The sequence below is a fragment of the Lepisosteus platostomus genome, chromosome 8, assembly GCF_059453375.1.
Source record: "Lepisosteus platostomus isolate fLepPlt1 chromosome 8, fLepPlt1.hap1, whole genome shotgun sequence".
NCBI lineage: Eukaryota > Metazoa > Chordata > Actinopteri > Semionotiformes > Lepisosteidae > Lepisosteus > Lepisosteus platostomus.
Genome location: NC_142618.1, coordinates 50787721 through 50811274, shown reverse-complemented (window position 1 = coordinate 50811274; position 23554 = coordinate 50787721). Strand labels below are relative to the sequence as shown.

The 23554-nt window shown below is 39.1% G+C and overlaps 1 protein-coding gene across 3 annotated transcripts in view; it reads left to right on the top strand.

Moving 5' to 3' along the window:
* Positions 1–23554, top strand: part of LOC148657487 (dnaJ homolog subfamily B member 6-like) — a 47877-nt gene that overhangs the window by 9613 nt on the left and 14710 nt on the right. Inside the window, exons 1-8 of one of the 3 annotated variants that reach the window (XM_088643836.1) lie at positions 1870–1976; positions 10485–10574; positions 13804–13913; positions 16346–16405; positions 17008–17112; positions 19514–19648; positions 20252–20426; positions 20898–20968. In XM_088643836.1, coding sequence (XP_088499962.1) covers positions 10510–10574; positions 13804–13913; positions 16346–16405; positions 17008–17112; positions 19514–19648; positions 20252–20426; positions 20898–20968 — 721 coding nt within the window. In that variant the 5' untranslated portion in view covers positions 1870–1976; positions 10485–10509. Of the gene's footprint in view, positions 1–1869; positions 1977–3544; positions 3954–10484; positions 10575–13803; positions 13914–16345; positions 16406–17007; positions 17113–19513; positions 19649–20251; positions 20427–20897; positions 20969–23554 lie in introns of those variants that run through there. The other 2 variants (XM_088643835.1, XM_088643834.1) reach the window with 2 other exon arrangements.

Below are 23554 nucleotides of genomic sequence, written 5' to 3'. Positions count from 1 at the left end.
CTTTAGGTAGTAGAAACATTGTCCACTGTAGTTTTCCTTTCAGGCTTCGTTAACCTTGTGTGTTTTCTTTGTTGAGCACTTTTTTTAAAGTAAAAGGAACCCTTAACTCTAGCCTTTGAAACTGAACCAAAGAACTGAAGTCTTGTGCTTGAAAACCACTTGTAAATGAAATTAGTTTTAAAATCCTTTTCAGCACTTAGTCCTTCGTTTAAGAAATACTCCGCTCTAGATGTGTAATTTGCAGAGATTTAGCAAATATCCCAGCTTGATCATTTTACTTTTCTCTCCTATCAAGCTCTCAATGGCTTTTTGATCTACTTCTGGTTTCACATGGACCCAGTTACTTAATTTCCAAGCACCTGTCTTTTGCAACCACACTGTACTTTAGGGGGATTTGGAAATCCAGGAGTGCTACTAATTCCTACCTGCAGCAAGTGGCGCAGAGGCAAAATAAAGACAAATAAAAAAAGCGTGAACTACTTGAATGGATACCATTCAGCACAGAGGGTATCCCCAGACCAGAGCTGTTATTTCAGTTGGGTTTTCTGAACCCGTTGGTTTAGTGCAGTCATTTAGAGAGAAGGCTAGAAGACCTAAACCATCAGCATCATCAGTTCTCTGGTTTCACAAAGCCTCCCCATCTTTTCTCCTATTGGACCTTGGTTTATTGACTTATTGGCCAGTTGCTAGGCAACACCTGCCACAAAGACTGACTTTTTTTTTTTAGTAAAAGCTGACCCTGAATGCAGTAGCTGTTTGTCTGTACTGGTTGCTAGACATTGAAAATACATACTGCGCAATGACGGGGACGTAAAATTCATGCTATTAGTGTGGGGGAAAAACTGTGTGCGGATCAATTTTCTCAGAGTCATTTCTAAGCAATTACACATGCTCTTTGATTTAACACTTTCTGAAACAGGAAAAATTTTTTGTGCAAACCCTTTTTGTACATCTTTGTAAGGAACAAAATGCTTCTTTAGGGGAATGTTTAATGAAATGTTCTTTCATAAGCAAAAGTTATGGCCTTCTATTAAAAGGACACCCTATCAGTCGATTGAATGTTGAATCAGCACTATTGGTTGTCATGGTTTACTACACTTACTCTGTCCTGCTGTGAACTCTGAACATAAAGTGGATATCAAAAGTCTACACAACCTTATTGAAAATGTTGTCGATGTAAAGGCTGAAATCAAGACAAATCATGCCAGACCCTTTTTCACCTTTTAATAAAATCTTGTATCCAACAATATTGAAGTGAAAAACAGATGGATCATTTTTAGGAAAAATAATTTACAAAGAACTGTCACTGCCTTGGTTCCGTAAGGGTGCACACTTATAGGAAGTGCACACAGTGCACATGTAACTAGGTATTCTGGTTAAGCAGAAAGACAGACAGTTCTTGAGAAGCAGCTATTCAAATACAGAGTGATTCTGGTTTTAATAGACAGGTAGCACCTTCCTGAAGTATGAAACAGCTGGTTACCTGGGTGGGAGGGGTTTCTTCATTTTTTCCTGTTCGCTTCTTTGCTCTGGAACTATACAGATCATCGGTGGAGGGCAGATGTCAGCCAATGTCTCTATCTGCAAACCGGAGAACACCCTACAGTTCCCCTTTGGAGTGGGCAGACGCATGACCAAACCCCACAGTTCAGTTATAGAGGCAGTCAGAATGCTCTCGATAATGGCTCTGCAAGACTCGGAATTGGTGGAGAGATGCTAACGTTTTTTTTCAAGTTGGCGCAGAAAGTACATTCCTTGCTGTGCTTTCTTTGCGATACTGGTGATATCCGTGTCCTATTTAAAGCTGTGGCCAGTGCCAGTCTGTAGTCTCAAGCCCCCGAGCATGAGTCACAGTCTGGCCTTCCTTGGCAAATATACCTCCTCCCATGAGTCTCCCTCTGCTGCCAGACTGGAGGAGTGAAGGCAGCTCGTCTCGGACTGCTGGTCTGTAGCTAGATGTTATTTCTTCTGTAACAGTGAGTGAAAACTTCCTTTTCTGTATGAAATGGATTTTTAATTACATGCGGTGTACTAATGTCGGTTATTTTTATAATATAATATATACATCTAGTGGCGTGATGGTTTAATTTACTGGGGCAATTAGAAATCGTAACAGTGGTCTGCGAGAGTGCTTTAGGGCTATTTGGACTCAATAGGATGGAATAACAACCAGTTGCTGTGTACGGATATACAATATCATCGATATCTATATTATATATAATGATATACGATGTATATAATATAAATGTATGATAGTATCATATAATTGATTTGAATTGTTGGTTAATATTAATAGTATATTAATATGTCAATTGGTTGATTTTGATACTGATCATTTAGGGATTACACAGAATTGATAACATTAAAGTTAAATATACAATCAGCTATATCATTTCTTACCTCAGTCTTGTATTTAATCATTCTCAATGACAAGTAAACATCCATTGGAAGATGTTTGGGGTAAAATGGTTAAGCTCTTGATTATAACATGAATATCGAAGTAGTTCTCCCCCTGAACACACTGGCCAAGCAGTTCTGCGTGCGATTTGAAAATGCCGCTGAAAGAACAGAGTCATCCCTGAATGTGGCTCTGAGCGCAGCGGTTCAGCCGCAGGCGAGACGGGTGGGGAGAACCCAGAGCGTGCTCAGAATGTGACCTGCTATTAAGGCCGTTTTGGCAAAAAAAAAAAGTATTCTGTAGATCATGTGGAATTTACCGTCTGGTACATGAGACGCAGGATTTCCTTTGTGTAAAGAGAAATCGGGGGTAGAATTGGGTTTCCGCGCAGGTTCGTTGTCTCTTGGCCTGGCATCTTACATTAAAGTTTGCTCTGCGGTGGTTGCTGCCATGTAGTCGATAATATCATATGGCCAGGGTTCGATTGAGAGAGCGGAGCAGAGGGAACTGTGCGTTACCTTTAGAAACGCCTGCTGCTTCCCAATTGATTGGTCGCGTTTTGGGTGATTACCCAACGTCCTCCGCCCTAGAGTTTTAGTCAGGGTGGTCTCCCTTGGTAAGTACCATACTGGAAAGTACAGATGTTTTCCGACAGACACCCCGCTTAGTTGTCCTGGATTACGTTCATGACATGGGTCATGCTGCCCGTCAGTGAGCTCTCTTAAAGCTCCATTCCTAGTGCTTTACACAGAGGCTAAGCTGCTGGAGTTGTGTGGTCAAGGCAACGGAATGGTTATTAGAAATCTAAGTTCTTAGTGTAATTATATGCCTTGCCGCGAAATCATTTGGGGTTATTGCAATTCATGATTTTACATCAAATAGCACTAGAGGATTACATTTACCCCCTTAAAAGCTGTGTTTGAATGTCTGGCCTTTTATATCTGGCCTTTACACACATGTGCTTCATCAGTTTTCTTGGCATGATGAGTAAGAAGCTAGAAATATGGAGATCTGAGTCGGGCTGACAGTATCTGTGATTGGGCCCTTCAAACCCAGGAGGCTCATGTAACTGAAGATTATTTTCCTGTGCTCTTTTGGCAGTATAGGCCAAAAGAGAGCCGTGCTTCAGCTGTCAACCAGCGAGAGCTGCGCGATGGACAGTCTGGCTGGTGTGGGCATTGCGTTTTGGGAGCTGCAGTAGATGTTAGAGTATCCGTCTGTAACAAAAAAAAAATTTGCTGCCAGATTTAGTGGATAACATTGTTGTGGTTCACTTTCACACCTAGCGGTGAGCAGACCAAGCGTATTGTTCAACAACCTCGCTGAATAAGGTCAGCGCCGATCAAGAAGGGTATGAAGCAGCATGAAATACCGCACATTGGAAAGGGCGCTGAGCTGCCAAGGCGATATAAATAGCTAAAAGCAGGAGACAACTCAGTTCTGGGTGGACTTAGTTGCTGATCGCTTTAGAATTTTTTTCTTCCGAGTTCACTCTGGGCTGCACACTTCCAGAAGAAAAAGGAAAAAGTTGTGATGTCTCGGCTTTATATTAAAGGTAGGTTTACAAGCTTCATAAAATGGATCTCTTCTCCGTGCAGGCTGTGAATAGTTATTCAGTCGCCCTTGAAAGATCTCAAATGTACTGTTCTGCCTAGCTTGTGTTCTAGCCATCTTAGCTACTTTTATATTACATATTGTGTTGTTATAAGTGGGGAAATAAAATACTGTGCACAATATTAGCTTTTCTTAGAAGGATACGTTTGAATTAATGTGTCAGAGATTATTAGGCTATTGGAAGTTTGGTTTTTACTTATTCTTAGTTCATATCTTCTCTAAATGCTGTATAAAACAATAAAATTACCCAACTTAACCTGATTGGAGAATGCAGGTCATCAGTTATGTGAATCTACTTAATAGATGCAGATTATTTGTGCAAATTACATATAAAGGTAATGTCATGGCACAGCTACAGGGGCACCAAAGGGACCTATTGAATTGCAGTTTGATTGCCTGCTGACTGTACTGATTTATTAGAAAATCTATTGTTTTAATATTTTTTTTATTCTACACGAGTCTGCAAAATCCTCAACACGTCCTCAAATAAGGTAACAGGCTCGTCTTATACAGTACCTTTTATCAACAGCTATATCATCACCCTGCAATTCGCAACTGGCAACCCACTGAAGCTCAGCAGGTGTGAGCCTGGTCAGTACATGGATGGGAGACCTCCTGGGAAAAACTAAGGTTGCTGCTGGAAAAGGTGTTAGATGGGGCCAGTAGGGGGCGCTCACCCTGTGGTGTGTGTGGGTCCTAATGCCCCAGTATCGTGACAGGGTGTATACTATACTGTAAAAAAAGGCGCTGTCCTTCAGATGAGACGTAAAGCTTAGGTCCTGACTCTCTGTAGTCATTAAAAATCACAGGGTATTTCTCAAAGAGTAGGGGCGTTACCCTAGTGTCATGTCATTCTCATAATTCCCATCTATGAATTGGGTTCATTATTCTTTTCTCCTCCCCATTACTAGCTAATATGTGTTGTAAGTTTACTGGTGCACTATGGCTGCTGTCACATCATCGAGGTGGGGGCTACACATTACCTGTAAAGTGCTTTGAGTGGAGTGTCAAGAAAAGTGTTATACAAGTGTAAGAATTCTTCTTCCTCATTATTATTATTATTATTATTATTATTATTATTATTATTATTATTATTGTACCTTGTGTTGTCTTAGGCAAGAACTGTAGTTTGAAACCTTGATCTTTACCTATTCAATGGGAGTCTTAATGTACATCTGTTGACTCTTGGCTCATAGGCACTTGGCAAGAGACTCCACACTGATTCCAGCACTGGGAGCCATGAGGGGTAGAGTATTGCTCATTGGCTCACCCCCTCCGATGTTCCATAAGGTTTTTACACAGGATGATGGCAGCACAGATTCAAAATGTAACTTTAAGAGGAACAACATGTAACAAACAGCATGGGCACTTTCACTAAGAAACTGGCAAAGCAGTGCTATGAAAATGAGTCGTTTTGAAAACAAAAGAGCTAGTGGAGAGTGCAGTAAATCTAGGAAGGTTTGGCTAAGTAAAGTCCAAGGTGCATGAAAGTAGTTTATCTTTGTTACTGTTTTTTGTAATGCTTTTTCCAGCATTAACGAATGGATGGTAGTTTGAGATTAATGGGGGACACTTACTAAGACCACAGACGCGTAAAGATAAACCTCTGCAGTATTTTCAGCACAAAATTGCACATGGCCCCTTGGCCACGGTCTCCTTTTCTGTGCAGTTTCATAATCTATATCTCTTCAGCTGTGATATCACTCACTGTTACATCTAAAACTACTGTATGTTGACAAAATAAACTCAGAAAGTTGTTTTTTTTCCCTTGATAGTGTAGAAGCCAGGGTTTGTATTACACGTTGGTCATCCTGTCAAAGGTTGTGTCTCCTGACTACAAGAGGCACCAGTTTTCTCAAAGGCATTAACAAAATCACTCCAACGGACTTAAGAATCAGTAGTGTTTCCCATACTTTTACAATACTTCTGAGTCTATCAATTAGTAGTAGAACAACTAGTGAAGACCCCATTTTGTGTTTGACACAAGGGCCAGGCTGTTGAATAGAGACAGAATGTTGCTTAGTAAAGACATTACTCATTATTTTCTAGAAACCTACACTATGCAGCTGTAGAACTCAACACTGAATTGCCTTATTATAACTTGCTGTTGGAGCTGGACTGCTTGGTGATCTCTTTTGATAACAAGTACAGTTTTGCCATTCCTTAATATTTAAAGTTTTGTTTTATGCTTCATGAATGCATTTTAGACTTTCCAAAGGCCGACTTAAATCGAGCGTTGAGATTCTTGTTTGGTCTATGCACAAAATTAAAATATGTACTTGTTTAGGAGAGAACAGATCTGGTGAACACCGATCTGGTTGACACTGTGGGGTAAATGCTGAAGATTTTGCAGATAACTGATTGATGGGCGTCTTTAGCTAAAGTTGAGCAATAATAAAACATTTTAGTTTAGTGTCATTTCTGGTATCAATGATGTCAACATTAGTTACTAGTGATATAAAAAATAACACAATTACATACCCCTTTAAGGACCTGATAGATGCTTACAGTAAAACAGAGAACCTTATTAGTGGGATACCACTGTTTTAATGTTCCCAGAAACTTGATTCATTTTTAAGAAGTTACAATTTGGATTAATGGACCACAGAAGGGTAGGGTCCATTGCTGTGCTCTGTACATTTATTTTGCATCTCAACATGTCTGATGTAAAGTGTGCATTTTATAGTTAAAGTAGTGGGTAATCTGGCTCCACATTGTTTATCTCCTGAAATGGTATAGATTCAAACTGTATTCAGCAGTATAGATTCAAACCGTCATTACAAAAATAGGCCTTCCTCTTGGCCAAAGTTTCCCCATATTAAACTATTTAAAAGCTTAGTAATTGGTCACAAGTTTCTTTGACTTGGGGTGTTTTTCTTCCTTCTCCCTGTATGTTGACTCACCAAGTTCCTCTTTCTTCAGCTCTGTAGTAATAATACTGTAGGTCTGTCTTGTACCACTGGAAGTGTAAAAAGGGATGCTTGAACTAAAATTGATGTTGACTTGCTAGATCCAACGGTCTACATAAATCGATCAACTGGAATTATATTTTTTAGCAAATAAGGAAAATGCCCATTGCCAGCTGTTTCTGCTGCAGCATTTGAAATGCTGAAACTGGCTGCTGTCCCGATGGCAGATTTAAACTGCTTAAAAATGTAGTCGTCTTCCATATGGCCAGTGGTCTCTTCACTGGTGCTAATGTTAACGTTACCATTCCTATCCTTACAACATTTTTGGGGGGTTACTTAAACTTACACTTATCACTTCACAGACATTGTAGCGTGAACGCTTTGTGACGAGTTATAACTATTGAATGATTTTGACTACAAGTGCTGCCTTTCACTGAGCAGTTCAGGTCAGTCCGTTTATGAGTGATGATATAATGAAGGAGAAGCACAGAGCCATTGCATCCAGTTTTCCCACCATGAACAAACACTGTGGAGGAGCCAAATGGCCCAACTACTTTAACTGTACAGGGTGCAGCCTACATTATTAGTATTGGTGAAGACCAAGCTTTGAGACCAAGACCGGACGTGTGACAGAAACTAGAGCCGAAACTGTAAAGCATTGAAGACCAATTGCAGTTGTAAAAAATATATATTTTGTTGAGCCTGGCTTCTAAATGAAATTCTCCCCACAAGTCTGTAATACGTTCTATAAGGTACCTTACAATTTTTGTAGTGCAGCACAGAGTAACAGCATTGTACAGATCCCGATAAGCTCTCGGCAGCTGCTGGCACATTAAAATCCCTGGCCTTCAGTAGCTTCTTTGCACTGTGATTAGGTGATGAGATGCTGGAATTTACATAAACTGGGGGAGTGAGTGACAGAATTTAGTGCTTTAATCACGTGTTATGTGACCAGCAGAGAGACTTGAGCTAAATATAAATTCTGGGAAGTAAATTAAAATACTAATGTCATTATAATAATTGCCGTTATTCTTAGGTACGAGCACTCAAGTACTTAGGAACTCTGAGTAGGGGAAAGTCCCATCTGAACACAAAGGTGAACTGTGAGCTCTGATGAAGATTGTTCTTTGGGGGAAAAAGCAGTTGATCCTGATGAACCAACATTATAAACTCGCCGCATTGTTTGTACGATGTGAAAAACCTAAAAGTAAAATTGAAAAATATGAGCGCTGCTGGTCCAAGCTAGGGCTGTGCTCTTGTCCTGTGACTGGGATTCTCCAAAGCGGTGGCCAGGTGATTGTCAGAGAGCTTCCGGGGCTTAGTTAGGACAAATCGGCCAGGCGTCTCTCAGCTTTTCAGTCAACGACTTCTGCGACTTGCTGGGCACCTGCAGTGAGGTCAGTGAGGGACATAGCCCTTCTGAATAGTGCAGATGACTCTAGCTGCGAGTACAGAAGGAACACGTCTGAGTGTTGCGTTCTCTCCTGAGTGGGTAGAGGAGTCTATGATGTTGAATGAGATCTTAATGGCAGTTTGTTATAACTGGTGCTTCTAAATTTATAAGTGCTCAAAGATTATCCAACGCTGGTCAGAAACCACATTGTTGTAAGCTAAGAACCATTTTGTTTATAAGCTAGTCCAAGTTCATTTTGAAAAATGTTCCCACTATGTGTGCCTGCACATGCCTTTGTCTTTTATTACATCTTTCAAACCAAAACAAAGTAAAATGGGGAAGACTCAAGCCCGGTGATCCATGCTCAGTCTCAAGTGTACATAATTAATGAACTGTTGCCGTGCTCCTTTCTGTGATTTAGGAGGCTTCACTTTTCACTTTGAGCATTTGCTGGTGAACAGTGTGTGTTCCGTTTCTCCGTGCCTTGTACACTTTTGTGCTCAACGCAGCTTGAGAAGCATATGCTTGAAATGTCCCCTTGAAGTGAGTGTGAATTATTTTTGCTTGAACATGTTCAATAAAGATGCGTTACCACACACTTATAAATAATGAAACTGGACAGCAAGTGTTACTGCGACTTAGGCAGTGGCAACTTTCTAATACAAAGGGTTGAGACTGTTATGTAACGTAGCCTGAATATTGAATAAAAAGAATGGCATATAGGATGTTTATAAAGTATTTAGAAGTTTGTCATAAAAAAATTAGTAGTAGAGTTTGTAAAACTCCAAAGTCTAATCCTTGTTAGAACCCAAGTCCAGCACAGCTGCAGCGAAAGAGATATCGGAGGAAACCAGAGGTGAAAGACAGAAGGATGTCAAGCCACTACTTGTCTTGTGTGCAATAGGAGCTGGAAGTGTGGTGTATGATGAGCAATGGAACAGAAATTTGGCCAATGTTATGCGCTCCATTGCCAGAGCAGTTTCCAGCCTCTGGAGGTGCACATTTCAACAGAAATAAGTTTGCTTTTCGAGTTTATACAGTTAGCTGCGAGTGGAATTCCCCCTCACATTATCAGTTTGTCCTGTTATCGTTCAGAACGTTATTTTCCTGTTATTCAGTGGAGTCTCCCACGAGTCAGTCTTCCTATTATTAATGCTTGCTTTTATTTTGAATTGGTACATTCAAAGGTAAGTAGTTTGGGTTGCAATAAATGTCCTCTATTGGGGAATCTCTTTTAATTGAATGTGTTGACCTGGACACTCAAAAGCAGGAATGTCAGTGATGTTGAATTGTATGGATTGAAGCTGAATTTACTCCCCACAAAAATGTGTTTCCATTACTTGTCGGTGTGTAGTGTATACATATACAGGAGCATTGTGACCCTCGCCCATGAAGAGTGTACAAGCACAAACACTTTCTCTTTCTTGGTCACCCAGGATAATGATAAATGTCCAGTGTTATACAGGACATGTTACGTGACCATATAATCCCATGTATTGCCACATATTCTGTTGACTGCTACTGTGCCCAAAGATGTGATGGTTTTGCTCTCTTGCATTACTATAGTAGTTTTCAATCCTGGTCCCAAAGGACTGCTGTATCTGCTGGTTTTTGTCCTGTCTTGGTGCCTCTGCTGATCTATTTGCTTGTTTAGATTTTTTTCTTGCACTCTGACCTTAAAAACATAGCTGTAGTACGTTAGTTTCAACATTTTCCTACAGAACTGTATGCAGTCTCTCCTCAGCACTAGTTATAAGTTTGCTGCCTTATTTAACTCTTCAATCTTTTTTTATGACGAACAAATGTGGGTGGGTATGACAAGCAATAGGAAAAGCACATTTACGTTTTGGTTGACCCACCTCCATTAGCATAACTCTGAAATTCACCAGTTAATAGAGGGTTAATAGCAATTATGAATCCTGTTCAACTTGTAAGAGCCCAAGGAAATGTAAAAATAGGTCTCAAATAGAAATTTTGAAATTGCTTATCCTAAAATTACTAAAGAACTCTGCTTGAGCCAAAATCAGAAGACAGAAGGCTCCCCTACGACAAGAACTGAGAAACACTGAATTACTCGGTTCAGTGTTTAGTGGTCACAAATGTGTAAAATAACCCTTTTTCTCTGTTAGTTTCAGGCGTTTTATCTGACTTGCATTTTCTTGTTTTGCAGTTTAAAACAAAAGCTTTACGGAAAGATGGTGGAATATTACCAGATTTTAGGAGTGCAGAAAACTGCTTCTCAAGAGGATATCAAAAAAGCGTAAGTACTTATGTCCAGAAAGGGCATCTATTTTTAACACTTGTAAAACTATCAATCAGTTGCAAAAGATGTCATGACCTAATTTTATACTAAACGCAAGTGAGTGTGGAGGCAGTAGAAATACAAAATTAAGGTGCAGGGTGTCTTAAACTCTTCTGAATACAGTCTTATATGACTCTTGTGATAATGTTTTAATTCAAAACTAATATGAATGTGCACAGATATGCATGACTATAACAATGTTACTCTTAAAAACAGTCCATAGCAAAATTTGTTCTTTTCTGAAAAGTTTTGAATGTGTGAATCTGTAAAGCAACAACATGGATGTAGAAATGATAAATTTTCACTCGAACAATAGTAGAAAGCTTCTATATTTGGAATTTAAAAGAGGAGAGAACCGTTGAAGGTTGTTTTGAAGGTGTTTTATGCGAACTGTCTAATACGCTAATCACAGCCTCTGCCTAGATATCCTTACTTTGCGTTTTACATGCTGATTAAATTTTTTTTTTATCATATTGAATCTTGGATTTTGTACTTTTTAGCTCATCTTTTCATGACTGGAGACTTTTCTTTTGGCTAAAATTAAGTGTCTACACACATCTGCACATGAGTTCTTAAGGGACCTTTTTACAGTAGTGAGATTCCCACATATTTAAATAAAACCTAATCTGGTACTTACTGAATGGATCAAATATTTTCTTCAGTTTATGGAAAGTACTGGGCTTTTACTGACATGCTAATTGAAACTTTTACCAATGTAGCATGTTTAAAAACTTGCGGTTTATGTAAAGGTGACCTATTGCTTACTTTTAGTTTTTGCATTGGTGTGCTAGGAAGTTCAGTTTCAATCCTTGTAAAAGGTTGCAACATACTGTAATACAGGTCTAGATTGTTGCATGAAAAGTAAATCTGACATTCATCCGTGTGCTGTTGGGATAGGCAACCTTTCATGCTAATTTGCTTACCTGCTGGGACAACATTTAAGTCTTTGAGCACAAAAGGATTTAGCTCAATTGTTAAAGCACATTAAATGATTCTAAAAGGGGATTTTGCACAGTCATTACAATGCATGTCTGTTTTTTTTTTTACCACTGCTGTTAAGCCACTTCAAAGGCTCTCTTCTGTCTATAAAAAAAGGCAAACCTGTTAAGGTCATCATTGCTGGGTGGATTGAAAGACGTTTTCAGTGAAGCTTGGCGTTCTTAACCTGCTGACAGCCTGTGGTAAAAGAGACAGTGAAAAAGAAAGCAATATGAAAAGACAAATCCCTTTTTGTCCTCCTATTCCTGACCATTCCTGCATCAGGTCACAGTGTGGCCTCGCTCTGCAGGCTCAGTGGTTTGCTAGTGCAAACAGAAATTGCGCCGAGTGGCAGGATTTTTGACAGGCGGCCTATGGTGCAACCTCAGACCTGCGTTATCTCTCTGGTTAGCTCTAGCAGACTAGCGTATAGATAAAACCTTGTGAAAGGTTGCCCCCCTCAGAAAGACAAAGCGGCTTCACCTGGTTGTGATATAGAGGGACCGTTGTGATATATCCTGATTATGTGATACACTTGTTGATTTAAATTGAAACAAAAGCTAGTATTTATCCGATTAACGTGGACTTAAATTTAATACTTTCTGTTCCACTTTCATTGTAGACTTAAACATATATAGATTTCAAATTTAAATTATTCTTTTTTTTTCTTAGAAATTTATTACATATAGGTTAAGGGCAAAATACATCTTGGGAGCTGTCATCAGGACCCTTTCCTTGAATGGCTTAGCTCAGTTTTAAGAACTCGTAGCCCTTGTACCTCAGATGGGTTGTGGGTGTCAGGTGGTTTTCCTAGAACTCTTCGTGCTCTGTTCCATCTTAGCACAGCTGTCTGTGGTATTTCCCGGCTGTTTTTATTGAAACAAATGACCTTTTGTTTTCATTTTTCAAATTGATAAAGCTAATTACCTTCAGTGTTTTTTTAACTTTTTTTAACACGTTTTTGGATGTGGAAAACTGCAAATAAGTCTAAAATGTCTTGGGGGCCTACAAATGCTACTTGCTGAATGACACAAATTCATTATGATAAATCTAAATGTATTGTATGTATGTTGACTGCTATATGACCAGTATAAACAAATTTTGCAGATTATAAAGATACAAAATGATGCAAATTTATTATAAATTGTTTATTCTTGATGCAATATTTTTAAATACAGTGGTTAAACAAACTTACATTGTAAAATGCATTAAATATAGTTTGAGTGTTAGTATATTATTGTTTGTGAAACTATAATATTAAACAGTAGACATTTGAATGATCTGTTACCATAGAGATGTACCTCAAATATTATGGTGGTAGTACCATCAACTTAATTTCATCCATCACCAACAACCCTATTACCAGTAAATTAGCTGATATAGTAAGAATTAAGTTGTTACTTACACTCTTCTGTAATGAAAGTTAAAGTACAGATGGCAGCTTCTCTTACTAAGCAAAATGGTTAAATAACTGGAATATAATACATAATGGCTTATACAGCAAAAAACATCAGTAACACTCATAACAATGAATATAATATTGGACATTTATCATAACTGTTGTTTTCAATATGATGCATTTTTATTGGTACGATATTGCTGGAATTTATGCCAAATCAGTTCATTGACTGCTGAATACATTGAGCTATTTTGCTGAAATTGTATTCGTTGTCCGGATAGTTTCTAACTTTAGCACTAGTATAAGAGTCAATATGTGTAAAAATCTAAATGAATTAGAATTTTAAAGTCTGGTTATTGTTTCAGTGTCTAACTGAGACATATAGATACAGAAAATGAAAGGTCTAGCAATCATAGCAAACATAGCAGTATGTTTGCTGTATCTGCATTATTTTGGCTTTAAAAGTCAAATACCAGACTTCACTAGTCTGAAGGGCATTTTTGCATGCCGTGTGGTGTTTGTGAATGTATCAATTTGAGAGAAATTCAAAGCTGCATATGGAAATGCTACCCTTGATTAAGTTGCTATCTTTGTTTTGGTACATGAAGTCTTGAATGCAAGCAAGGAACATATTGTAACTGTATCATACCTCATTCCATGCAATAGTGATAGAAATTATTCTGCATGTTCTGATATGGCTCCTGTATTCAGTTAGCTTTATAGGCACAGGGTTGGCAAGCAGAACTGGCCTACAGAAGAATCCAGAGATGCTGCTGTGCTGTGACCTGCATTTTGTTCTCTAAATTTCAGGTACAGAAAACTGGCCCTGAAGTGGCACCCTGATAAGAACCCCGACAATAAGGACGAAGCAGAAAGGAGGTTTAAAGAACTTTCAGAAGCATATGAAGTTCTGTCAGATGGTAGGTGTGATTTCATCTCGGTACTTAATCTGCTTTGAATAGGTTTCCTGTCTGTTTAATGTCAATTTTTAATAGGAAACCCAAACTTCAGTGAAGGTTTTTGATACCCCTTGACCTTTTTCTATGTTGCAAATGACCTTTTGCAATTTGGTGACTTGATTTCAGTATGGCACATCTTTTTTCAAACTGCATCATGTAAAGATCAAGGGTTTTTTTACACTAGAGAGTTCATGGTCCTGTTCTATCTGACCTCTGTGGCTAAGGATCTGCGCCTGTGGCTGGTAGGCTGCCGGTTCATATCCCACGGCCGGCAGAGGAATCCTACTCCGTTGGGCCCCTGAGCAAGGCCCTTAACCCCAACTGCTCCAGGGGTGCCGTATAAAGGGCTGACCCTGCTCTCTGACCCCAAACTTCTCTCCCTGTCTGTGTCTCATGGAGAGCAAGTTGGGGTAAGACACAAATTCCTAATAAAAGAAATTGTATATTGCCAATAAAGTGATCTTCTTGTTCTTCATCTGAATAAGTGTCTCAGGATGCATGAAGTATTAAAATACAAATTAGTTGTGTTCGTTAAGGCAGTAATTGCAGGTAGGTAAATGAATAACAGCTTATACAGCCCTAATGAGTCGTCTTGTCATGATCACAGTGATGCTGGCACATCTTTAAGTAATGTATTTATTCTTTTCTCTTTTTAGTGAGGTAAAATGATGCAACAGATTTTCCCACGGTAGTATTATCAGAATGATTGGCATATCACATCGTGTAACACTGTTCATGAGGCTTTCTGAACTTTTTTGGGGAGCATAACTTCCAAATTTGTGAGCAGCGGTATCATGTGATGATGAATCCATGGAGGTTGAAGTAATGAAGGATACAAAAAACTTTCTCATGATAGGGAGACAGGAGTGCACAAACAAATTGATTTGTAGCAAGTGAAATTTCCTCAGGAATGGTAGGTGTAAGATAAAAAGATGGGTTATTCTGTGAAACCATTTAATTGGGATTTTTTTTATTCTTACCTTTACATCGGTCTTTGCTGACATACTTAATTTTTCTCTTTTCCCAGTGACATTTCTCTGTCAGGCGGTTTTAACTGATTTGTTTTACATTTACAAAGGTTTAAACAGATCTGAGATGTTAATAGCATTTTTAGAACTATATGTGACTTTGACGTTTTGAAACAGGGAAGATTTACCATTCAAATGGAATACTTCATTTTGTACATGAAAAATTCAAATGTATTTTGAATACTTTGTTTAGTACAGCAGTAATTCAGTGACAATAGTAGGGCAACATTTCTTAATAACAGACTACATTTCTCTATGAAGGTTTCTGAGAGTGTGAAACTTAGTAAGGACTAAGACTAACACTGTCTTTCTGTGGAGACCTGTGACCCCAGGCGATAACATAGTCCTTAATTTGCTTGAAACAGAGATAACAAGAAAGGTTTTAAGAACCCTTCATGACATGACTTTCCTTAGCATTATGTAAGTGAATGTGCCCATTTTTAAATATTGGTGCTTTACCTGTCAGTCATGTAATTTGTAACATTATGGAATTATGACTAAGGGAAGATGGAACAAAACATTTGTAAAGCAAAGTCAGTTAAATATTAAAATGAGGTATACTTTTAATAGAGCAGTGCCTTGTTTAGCACTGAGTATGCATTCCTGAGAAGGAAGCCGTGTTCCTAGGAGCCCCGTTTCCTACATGCTAGTGATGTACGAAGTCTTCATTGGGGTGTCTGTAATGGCATTACTTAAATAAATTAATCATTTATCCATCCATTTTCTCACCACTTCATGCAGTTCAAGGTTGCGGGGCTAGCCGGAGCCAATAGAATATGATTAAAAATCAATTTTGTGAAGTGTTTATTTTTAACTTCTAGTAACAGAAGAAATGCATTAATTCTTTATACAAGCCAATGAACTGACTGTTCAGACTGCCACTGGATAATCCTGGGGTCAGGCTGTGGTTCATCATGGAGGTGGCTTGAGATTTCTTTTGATGAGTGATTATAAATGGCTCTGCCTGTGCAGTCAACATGCACATGCCTCACTCTCGTTGGCTCAGAACTTGCATGTCATTTTTCATTGCATTTTGCTTTTAGCATAAATAATACCTGAATGCATAACTACAGCCCGTGCTGAGTGTGCTGTAAAATGTTACACATGCTGAAATGTTGAGTCAGAAGGTGTACTTTTAACACAGCAATGCCTCGTTTATTGCTGAGTATGCATTCCGGAGAAGGAAGCTCTGTACCTGTGCTCTATGTGCATCACAGTCAGACATTCTGCTTTTATACAGGTATATTTGGAGTAACTAAAATCATGGCCAGGATATGGAGCACTAGGGGGGATCATTGTAAATATAATCTGTTTACTTCATCAGGTAGTGAAGTGCTGACTTGCGTTTTCTCTCTTATCTTCCAGCCAACAAGCGGAATATTTATGATCGCTATGGTAAAGAAGGCTTAAGTGGGAACGGAGGAGGTATGTTACATCTGTTTTTGAGCTGGTGGACACTGCAAGAGGGAATATGTCATGTGGGAGACTTCTCCAGTGGTGCAAACAGAGAAATGAACTTTGTCTGAGAGATGTTGGTTTTTGAAGTTTCATGTGATTTTTATGTGAAAGGCGCACAATGGCTTCAGCCCCACCACTGCAGGCTATTATCCACTGCCCATCCTGTTGGGCTACTACTTTTCAGAAGTTTATTGTGTAGTTGGATGTTGCCTCCAAGACCAGCTCAATATTTAGCTGTAATAGTCTTACAGTATGTGTCATGTAGCTGAATTCCACCACTTTTTTTTATTGAGCGCTGTTTGAAATGTTAAATCATAGTTCCCTCAGTTTTCTGTTTTAAAGAAATGATATGGCCTACATTCAATACATTGCCTGTCAATGTTTCTGTAAATACTGCTTAGGCTGCCCTTTGCCCTTCTGTACTGACAAGATTTTCTTAGTTCTAAATGCATAGCCCTTACCTTGCATTTTATTTTTTAACCGCTGCAATTTCAGAATTTTTCTAGGTCCCTTGCATCACACCAATGCCACTGTGAATCAGTCTTTACAAACCTTTTCTTTTTTCACAGGAGGGCACTATCACAATGGTGACAGCTTTGGATTCACTTTCCGCAACCCAGAAGATGTGTTTAGAGAATTCTTCGGAGGACGAGATCCTTTTGCTGACTTCTTCGGTAATTGGTTTTCCATTGTGAGCTGGCAGTACACATAAAGCCTTCACTACATGAAGTTTGTAGTGCTCTGCTATATTGTATTTACACTATGCCATCCCAGAGCTCTGGTTACACTGTCACCACACTTGCTTTTAAATGTCATAATTAATCCCAAAAGTCTGTATTCGGTATACTGATGGCTTCTCTTGATATTTAAATTATGTAGCTTTGCAGCCTCGCCAGACATTTTCTAGTTATTTCTAGTCCGCAACAGTGAATTATTTAATTTTCCCAGGTTACTTAAACGGAAACAAACCTTATTCTAAGTGTTGGTCCACAGTTTTATCTCAAATGAATATAGATGAATAGTATTCTCTTAGGTGAATATGTAGTCAGTTTAATTATTTGTGTATCTGAAGGTTATTTTTGGTGTGAAAGAATTATGACTTTAAGAAAAACAACTTAAGCACTTTCATTTTTGCTTCGGTAACCAAGGGAAAAACTGCATGGCAGAGTCTTTGTGTGGTTATCGATTTCTTGAAAGGAGTCAGTGAAACAAGGCTTCCGTGCACAATATGCCCTGTTTTAAGAAATTTAATTGCTGCAGTGGTGGTATCAAGCAACAGGGTTTACTTCAAAATGCTATGAACATATTTTTGTGTAGCGAACGAACACCTTATAGGGTACACAAAGGACCAAATAAGAGTCACATGTTGTAGAAACAAAGAATGTGCCGTTTCACTGGAATGTTTGGAATATCGCTGCAAACAATTAACTGTTGTTAAACTAAACAGATGAGCTTTCTAGATCAACTGTACAGCAGAATCCAGTTATAGTTAGCTTTTTTACTTTGCTAAGGTGTTGTAATAAAACATTCTTTTTAAGGGACATTTTACATTCCTGGAGAACAAAGATTCTCCTCTTTACTTCATGCTGCTTTCTTTACTTTCCTTATGCTGTTTCACACTACAGAGGTTAAGGCTAGGGTTCTCTCTACCATTATATTTCCAAAGACAAATGTTGAAGTACAATGCAGGAAAGTGTAGATCATAATATTGCCATGTCATTTCATTATCCATTATTATATAAGGATATTCATTGAGGTATATTAAAAAACAACACATGCCTTCAGGAAACTTTGTGGGCCTGTATACGAAGTAATTGCTATATTTAAACTGCACTTAAAGTACAGCTGTTGCTGTTTATTTGATTACTTCTTACGGAAGCTTCTATAACAGCATCACAAACGCGTTAAATGAAACCAGTATGAACTCAGTATACCTAGTACCAGAACTGGACACTGAATAACTCCACAGTGACTCATCATCTGTAATAACCTTGTCTTGCAGATCTCTGTTTGGAATTCAGGCAGTCACTGAATGGCATAGAGTGATTTTCTGAATGTAGGGAGTAGAGTCCGCTAGGTGCAGGGCTTAGCTTTTCTGGTCCTCCGGACTCTTTTTATTTCTGGGGTATAATTTAGATAGGTTCACAATTACCTGCTGTAGGGTTAAAGAAGTGTTCCTTCGCCAGATAGTTTTCTAAGTAAAGGGGTATCACATTGTTGAGTTTACCAGCCACATATCTACATAAAAATAAATTTTGAGAAAGCACACTGCTAAAAAAAAGTGCATTTTAAAAAACAAATCCATGTTTCTAACATTACTCATTCCTATTTACTATAATAGGAGTAGACACACAAAGGCTTTAGATTTAGAATTAGGTTGAGATGGGTACCAGAAGATAATAGAAGTTGCCAGTTATTGGGATTTAGTAACACTTGAGCATACGGATTCCTGGCTGGCAGGACTATAGAGCCCTTCTGTCTTTGGCAGTGACAGTTGTCTGTCCTCCAGCAAGCACTGGAGGCCTTGCTGTTTCTTTTTCCACTACGCAGTGTGAAGACGGTCTTGAGTAGCACATGGCTCATTGGAGATGACCTTGACCCACCCTTAGTCAACATGCAAGTGTAAGCTGGGTTAAATAGCTGCTAAGACTGGGAAAATGGAATAGGAAAGAAGCAGATTGGACCCAGGAATTGAGCGCAGGGCCCCAGAGCTGCGAGTTGCAGTCCTAACCACTGTGCTACCATGCCTCCCAGAACCCTGTAATCTAATCCTAAATTGTGAACAGCACTGGTCCGTACGACATGAAGTGATGGCCAAAATGAACCTTTTAAACTTCTGATTTGGTTGGTAAACAATGAATCAGGATGCGTTTCTTTGTTTCAAGTGAGCCTCGACATTGATTCCTAAATTTCTGATTGTTTTTGTATGTGGGTCACTCTGAAGTTAAACCTGTTAAGGTCACAAACATTTCCAGTGCTTTCTCTAGTGTTTTAGAAGTCTTTTACTTTTTTTTTTACCTGAGCGATGCAGACAGCTTTTCATTAACAAGATATTTGTTCTTCCCTATAAAACAGACGATCCCTTTGAGGACTTCTTCGGCAGCAGAAGGGGTCAGCGTGGGGTTAGCAGAAGTCGGCCAGGAGGTTCCTTCTTCCATGGATTTGGTGGCTTTCCTCCTTTTGGTGCTGGATTCTCGGGATTCGATTCAGGCAAACTAGATTTTTTCCTCCTCTTGCTATTTGGAGAACACACTTTAACAAACAAGAAGTGCTTTGTTTACACACAGTTATTGATATATCGACCAACCAGCCAAATAATGTTGTTTGAGGACATGGGAGCATTGATAGGTTAGATGAAATTGTTGGTCTCTGAACAAGATTCTTGTTTTCTTGAGTCTTGAATTGCTGCACTCCTTGTATAAACTTTCTTCTCTCTGTGTGTAATCTCTCCTCACTTTTGATTTGTGCACATTGTTCTGTGTCCGCTCATGAGTCCAACCAGTTTCCCTTTCATTACTGAAGGGGAAAATCCCAAACTGAAAGATGGCTGCTAAAAATGTTTAAAAAAAAAAGTTTATTATGAGCTTCCCTGTAAAGAGTACAGTGCAAGAAAACCTTGACGGATTTTTTTAGTGGCTTAAAGTGTGGGCCTGTCAGCATCACTAATGTAGGCTCCTGATTTCCTTGAATTCCTCTGCCATAGCAAATAAGACGCAGTGCTGCAGGTGTGGTTTTTAATAGTCCTCCTCTCTGTAGTGAAGCTGTTTTGTGTGACATACAGGTAACTAGAAAGCAGCTGTGACCTTTCAACAGGTTTCACCTCCTTTGGGCAAATGGGCGGCGGAGGATTTGCTTCGTTCTCCTCCACCTCGTTCGGGGGCGGCGGCGGCGGCGGCGGCGGCAGCTTCAGCGGCGGTGGCATGGGCAACTTCCGATCGGTATCCACCTCCACCAAGATTGTCAACGGCAGGAAGGTCACCACAAAAAGGTACCCAGGGCACTGCTGGAAAAGAAACTGGGTCTGTCATTCAAGTCATACTTGGCTTGAAAAGGCTGAGGAAAAAACAAGTTCACTGCTTTTGAGAGATTTCCATTTGCAAATTTGAAATTGTTAAAACTCAGAATGAACTCCTACCTAAAAGCTGGGAGCACTTTAAACTCTAGGGAAGCAAATAACTGCGAGGAGGGTCCAGTGAAAGTGTGGAAGCCCACCTGGAAGGAGAAAAACCACAAGTAGGGGTCCTGATAACTGGGATTGGAAAGGAGGTGTGGTGTGGAGGTGCATGGAATTACCAGTATTGTCCACTAGTGGGCACTGGCGGGTCTGTGGTTCTTGTTTACATACTTTACTAAAGAACTGTATTTCTGGTTCATGCTTTTTTATCAGGACATGAACATGCAATGCTTCAATTTTGCAGGGCTGTTAAACTTAATGGAATGTTTTCTCCTCCATTTTTAGAATTGTAGAGAATGGACAGGAGCGAGTAGAGATTGAAGAAGACGGGCAGTTAAAATCTCTAACTATAAATGGTAAGGAGCAGCTCCTACGGTTGGATAACAAGTAATTCCTGGCACAGTTTGAATGGAAATGAATACTTTAAGCAAGGCTGAGATTTTTTTTGTTTTTGTTTTTGGCTGATTTCTGTAAGTCAGTTTTGGAATATATCTTTAAATGGACTGTTTTCTCATTTTAGAGTATTTATGAATTGCACCCTGTGAAATTTGTTGCAGGTTGCGTTTATTCAAGTTTACTTTTGTTGGGACCATTACATTAGAACCGGAAGATTTTTGTCCATTATGTTTTGTTGTATTGTTTTTCCTGTATGCACTTTTGCTGTATTGCAATTTCTCCCTTGGTGCACATTGCCTTCTAGCTAGTGTTGGGGGCAAAAGCAAAATGTATATTGACTGAAGCATGGATATGGCTCATTCATCTGGTTAACTTGTTGGATTAGAAACCTTAACCGTGCTTTCATATGAAAAACCTGTTTTTCAACTTCTTAACCTTTGTTAGTACTTTTTCTTTTGTACATGCCCGTAGATTGTTAATGAATTAATGGTATTAATGTGCATTTTTTCATTTAAATTCATTTCTGCATGATTGCCAGTAATTGCTGTTCATACTCCTAATGTTACTGTCTGTTGCTTAACCAGGCATTAATTGGAAACATAACAAAAATGCAGGGGAATTTTTGTGTACTTTGTAAAACCATTTGGATTCAATAAATGTGTTACATCCTTTTTGGAATGTTGCAGTTTTGGAGTCTGTGTGATGATTTGGAAGTAAAGAAGCATGCCAATCCTGACAGCTTTACTCACATTATTGCCCCAGAAATCTTTAAGAGTTTGTTTATTTGGCTGTATTGATGTTCTAATTTAATTTGGTTCCAGTCTGTATAAAGGAATCACTTCATTAGCGACATTTACTGTGAGCTAGAAATGTGTTTTGAAATTTTCACTTGATCGCTTCTAAAGGGGAAATATCAACCCATTCTAGTTAACCTTCACGAAAGTTTGATTTCACTGCACCCCTTGGTTAAATATCCACGGCTTTTAATACCACCTTACAAATTACACGGCTGCTTTAAGAAAATACTCATGTGCTTGCTTATCACACTTTTTTATGTTTGCTTCAGGAAAAGAGCTCTTTTCTTGCATATGACAATTTTCAAGGCCAAGGTAAAACATTGAAATGCACCTCAAAATCAATTAGTGAGCTAAATATGGTATTGACTATTATATTTGTGGCATCTAGGATAATTACATTTGATTAATGTTCTTATATTAGCCCCTACCTCTGTTCTCCGAGTAGTGGTGTTTAATAAAGAATTTTAGACCCTGTAAAAAGCCCAGTCACACCGGAGAGTGACATAACCATGGAACGAGGTTGTGACACCTGAGCCATGGAGCCCAGGTATTTTTCAAAAATGTTCTTGAAACCAAGAGGCTAGTTGTACGTTAGGGCTGTCACTGTGTTCCCTCCTCGGGCATCGTTACATGCTGGCCTGACTTAAGAGCCTTTATATGACACCCCTACTGCTTGGTGGGGGAACAGTGGAGGCTTTGACTGCTACTGCTGCTGACGCAACCAGAGCTTTTACTTCTCGTAAATTGTCAAGCAAGTTGGACGTTTACTTGTGAGGACTAACTTGCCCCAACAGTGGGAGGGTATTGTTTCTTTTTGTCATTGGTCTGTTTGAGATGGCAATAACTAAACCCAAATATTGCTATGCATAAATTATGATTTTCCATACGTAATTTCTGACACTTACAAGCAGTTTCTTGTTGAATGTGATTTGTTTTTTTTTTAAGCTGTCCTTACCTGGGTGTGTTAAATGAAATTTGTTTTAATGAGCCTGTTTTTATAATTTGTGCTAACAGCATCTCAAATGTACTAGAAAACCCTTAACGGGAGAATTGTTTATCTTAAGGTATCATGTGTTCTTTCTTCTTGGTTAATGATTCAAAATGTTATATACAGCCTTTGAAGGTGTTGCATTCTGGTACCACTATTCAAAGCATAACCCTTCTTGGACTAAATGTAAAACATGTTTTCAGTGATCAAGGCTGATTTTGGATCATAGCTTCTTTTTTGACAGGCAGTTTTTTGGATTTATTGGAAGAGACTGGGGGCAGCCTGTGGCTCAGTGGTTAGCTTCCCTGCTTTACAGTGCTGGGGAGTTAATTCTGGACCTGGGCTGCTATCTGCATGGAGGTTGTATATTCTCCTAGTGTTTGCATGGGTTTCCTCCGGGTGCCCTGGTTTTCTCCCACAGTCTGAAGACATACTGGTAGGTTAATTGTCTTGAAGTTGGTCCTGGTGTGAGCGTGTGCGTGTCTGTGTCTGTCTGTACCCCATGATGGACTGGCGTCCTGTCCAGGGCGTATCTTGCCTTGGGTCCATTGCTTGCCAGGATAGGCTTCAGCATCCTTTTGACCCCGTCCATACTGGATAATGCAGTTAGAAAATGGATGGATGGGAGACATGGAGATGTGATGCAGCCTAAATAAAACATTGTCAGAAAATCACAGCTGTGACGCTTATTTTGTTGCACCTCAGATGAAATGCGAGGGTGTGTTGATAGCTCTGTGCTGCCTAGGTTGCCGAGAGATGAA